This window comes from Triticum aestivum, chromosome 1D, assembly GCF_018294505.1.
Source record: "Triticum aestivum cultivar Chinese Spring chromosome 1D, IWGSC CS RefSeq v2.1, whole genome shotgun sequence".
Lineage (NCBI taxonomy): Eukaryota > Viridiplantae > Streptophyta > Magnoliopsida > Poales > Poaceae > Triticum > Triticum aestivum.
This window is the reverse complement of record NC_057796.1, coordinates 27,179,627-27,183,821: the sequence shown is the minus strand read 5'-3', so window position 1 is coordinate 27,183,821 and position 4,195 is coordinate 27,179,627. Positions and strand designations below refer to the sequence as shown.

At 43.4% G+C, this 4,195-nt stretch overlaps 1 protein-coding gene across 1 annotated transcript in view; it reads right to left on the bottom strand.

Annotated features, from left to right (window-relative positions):
- The window catches only part of LOC123163988 (MADS-box transcription factor 23), a 6,149-nt gene extending 4,188 nt beyond the window's left edge, over positions 1 to 1,961 (bottom strand). The window contains exon 1 of the mRNA XM_044581406.1: positions 1,774 to 1,961. Within this exon, the coding sequence (XP_044437341.1) occupies positions 1,774 to 1,961 (188 nt within the window). The remainder of the gene's footprint in view (positions 1 to 1,773) is intronic.
- Between the last annotated feature and the right edge of the window lie 2,234 nt (positions 1,962 to 4,195).

Here is a 4,195-nt window from a genome sequence, read left to right as displayed (position 1 = left end):
TTTTTGAGATCAAGTTTACAAATATACTTCAATGGAAAGCATACTACTAGAATCGCCCTTAGCCGAAACTCGGCAAAGAAAGACTACCGTTATGGCTCCGTCATTTGCTAAATGTGTGAACAGAAATACAAAAACAAGATTCTTTTAAAAAAATTAAAATATTTTTAGAAAAAAGAAAAAAACATATAGTAACGACAAAACTGAAGAAAAACAGAAAAAAATAAATAACTTATTTAAAATAAATGAAAATTTTAAAATCTCTTTCATTGTAGTAGGGCTACAGCGTATATGAACAAGATGAATTTGACGCTCGATGAACATCAGTTGATGAAATGCAATCTAGTTTGAAGCTACGTCATTCACACAATGAGAATTGATGGACCTAATGCAACAACAGAGAAGCTTACCACCTTTCGCCTCCGCCGCTATTTATGCCGGTTGGCGCGCGCCCCGCGTGGTGAGGTGGGACTAAACACAGCCTCTGTACGCGGTGCCCGCCGTATGCGACGCGCGCGACCAGCACAGGCGCATGGTCAGCTAGTCAACTGCACGTGACTCGACAGCTCACCTGTCAGTTTTTGCCGAGTTTTCTACGAACGCAACTCGGTAAAGCCGTGGACCTTAGGATTCCAGTTTAAGAAAATGAAAATTAGGAAATATTTGCTGAGTCTCTTACAGAAGCAACTCGGCAAAGAGATGACCCCTGGAATTCCCATTTAAAAAAATGAAAAAGATAAAATGGTTGATGAGTCTCCGTTAGCCGAAACTCGGCAAAGAAAGACCGTCGTCACGGCTCTGCCACCAGCTTGACATCGGGCCCAGAATTCAGTCTTAGCCGGGTTTCTCCTAGGAACTCAGCGAAATTATGATACAGCCAAGTTTTTTTTTGCCAAGTCATTTTTCGTTGGAACTAGGCAAAGTATTCAGTCTGCCGAGTTGCTTATCACTGTCGAGCCAAAATTTGAATTAAACTCGCCAGGCAGAAATTTTGCCGAGTGCTCAATAGAAAAAACCCGGCGAAGTTTTGAAACTCGGCACAAAACCATATTCTAGTAGTGGCAATGAGATATAAATTCATTATTTCTGTATTTGTGCATGCTCTCTATGAAGTTTAAGCATGTCCAATTTATTCAATACATGATGGTTTGAGTCCAAAGAACTCTCCCCGCAAAAAGACGGTTGGAACTGACGAATGCATCAACAATTAAGACAAGTTCCCCGCAAAATAAATGAATAAATGCCACTATGTGAAATTACATGCTTATTAAGTGTATCACCAAATACCACCGACCTGCTCATATATATCTCTAATAATCGAGAGTCAAAATACCACATCATCCTTTTCCTATGATGACATCTCTCGATCGTCAATATAGAGAAAGAAGTAACAAAGTATGGAAAATATCACCAAAAAACAATCAGGTTCAGTAAGGCAGTAATTAAGTTGAGACCAAGAAAATATGTTGATCAACATAAAATAGATCATTAAGTCTCTTAGTTTTGTACTCTTCTTGCAAATTAACATCCATGGGTGGATCAACTAAGAAATGAATTAGCTCGAAACATTTACTGGTGGCATGGACATAAATTAATATGACTCATTAGTATTTTAGTGGGCCTCCATCGTATTTGCTATGTATCTGCCTATCTAGCTAAGGGCTATAGACCAACAAACAATAGTCACACGTATTTAGCTGATCAGCGCCAGCACGATATCAATTGAAGAAATCCACGCAACTGGCAGGAAAAAAGCATAGATACAACAAACAGTACCCGGAGGTGGAGTTGGAGTACTCGTAGAGGCGGCCGGTGTTGGAGAAGAGGAGGATCCCTACCTGGGCGTCGCAGAGGACGCCCAGCTCCCTGGCCTTCTTGAACAGCCCGCCCTTCCTCTTGGAGAAGGTCACCTGCCGGCTCGTTGTGTCCTCGATTCTCTCGATCACCGTCTTCCGCCGCACCATCACGTGTACTAAGTAACTAAGCAGCACACACGCCGCCGGCTAACCGGAGACCCCCGTATCCAGCTGGGAGAGGGAGGGAGGAAGACAGGGGACAGAGGGAGTGTGTGCGCGTTGGGTGAGGGCTGTATCTGGGGAGGGGGGCACCTGAGAGAGGGAGGGAAACAAGTAGCGGCTGCTAGATATGGTATGTAGTAGTTGCTCCCCGCTCCGCCTCACGTCTCGCCATTTCCAACGTATCGGGAAGTGACACGTACGCTCATGCAGTCATGCACGGACCGGGTAGTGCCGCCGGAGATGGTGCATGTGCTCATGGAATATTATACACGGAGCCAAAGTTCGGTACGGAGCAACTTGGACGCTGATGATTCTTTCTTTTCCTGTTTTGGGGCCTTGGCTTAGAGCACCTATCGCTTGCACTTAGAGTATAATGAAGCGTCCACTTCTGTACGGCTGCGTATCACCCACTAGTTTAATATTTGTTTCTCCCTCCGTACTTGGATAAACGGCAGCCATGCTCCGTACATGGACACACTTGGAGTAGTAAGTAACAACTGGCCACCTAGTGATGGTCGATATAGTTCTAGTTCGGCATATGACCGTCGATGCCGTTCCATGGTGGCCAAAGGGGCAAAGAGTGACCTTGCTTGTAACGTGGCACCTTGTGGGTGACGTTGCCGTTACAAGATCAAACTGTGACATGACCGCACGTGGTTCAAGGTTCGTTGGTCCAATCTGCTCTGCTGAGAACATAAGATACTCCCTCTGTCTCAAAATGTAAGAGATGGTGCCGAAAAACGTCTTACGTTTTAGGACCGAGGGAGTATTTGTAGGTACTGCTCCATGCTCAGAGGTCTTGTCTCAAGCCATACACCAGGTTGTATCTTCGTACCGAAGTAAAACGTAGGGATAGGTTACAGCATTCAGAAGGCCACCAACTTTTCATTATACGGTGCTCATTGCTTAAGTTGTGTAACAAGAGTACAAGACATGAAAGATTGTACATATTATTATTGTACCGAAAGTGGATCTATCCTCAAATTTAAATATATATGAAAGATTGGCAACTTGAGCGGTACACATCTTGATAGAAAGTTTTCGCTGTGATCCCGGTGGAAAACGACAATTTGTGATCATCTCTACGTGTACACGCGCGCGCGCCCACACAGGAAGAGAGAGAGAGAGAGAGAGAGAGAGAGAGAGGGGTGGGGGTTAGTGAGGTGGTTTAAAATATATCTTGTGATGCACACATATACACACATAACTGGAACAAACAGGACAATTTGGTGTGGATTATGCTCTTGTCATTAATCACTGGTTTCTCAATAAACATCTTCTTTTTTTCTCTCTCGCTGCAAACTGAGTCTAGAAATGAATTTTTTAAGGACAAAATAAAATTATAACTTTTTAATGTTATGAGGAAAAACTTCACTCCTTTGTAATCAGCACTACTTTACAGTATCAGTTTCACTTAAGGCTTGGTATGGGTAAGTATTTCCTCATGAATACTCCTATCAAAAGAGGAGCATGAGCCAACCTAAATTGTATGTCCTTTTAGCAATTTTACCCGCCAAATATCTCAAAGTTTGACAATCTCTAACGAAAGACGTCAATCGATTATGTGAGGGAAAAAATACTTGCACAAAATGTGATGTTGAAAGTGCCATATAGAAGAACTTTGTCAGTGACCTTAAGCATCAAGTACTATATTTTAGATAGGAGGAAATGGCATTATACTAGTGGAAGTTATTCTACTTCCCCTCGTCAGCCATCGGTTCTGCCTATACCAGTATATAGGAATGCACTCTTTTTCAAATTCGTCTACTATGCCTTTAATTTGCGTTACTACAGATGAGAAAGCGAAGCAAGGCACGCACCACTCTTGATGATCGGTGTAGGTGTAGCCCGTACTCTGGTGCTCCGGTGAACGTGCCATCGAACAATGAGGCACTGCACTTGGGCGTCTCCGTGTATGTCAGTGGTGACAGATCGATTCCTCTCTTTTAACTGGTTCGTTCTCCTCTCTTGGACATTGGTATCTCAATCACAACCGCTCGCCCCGTTTTTTTATTCCCAACTGCCAAAGCATCTAGCAGCAGATCGAAAAGGAACCTGGGTATACCGTACCCAGGCGCATGTGCACTTTCACGTGCTTTTTCTCCCTTTTGTGAAACCATGTGAGGGGATCAACCGATCTGCTTAATTTCACTTTTCTCTTAACACTAGTAGAAAACAGG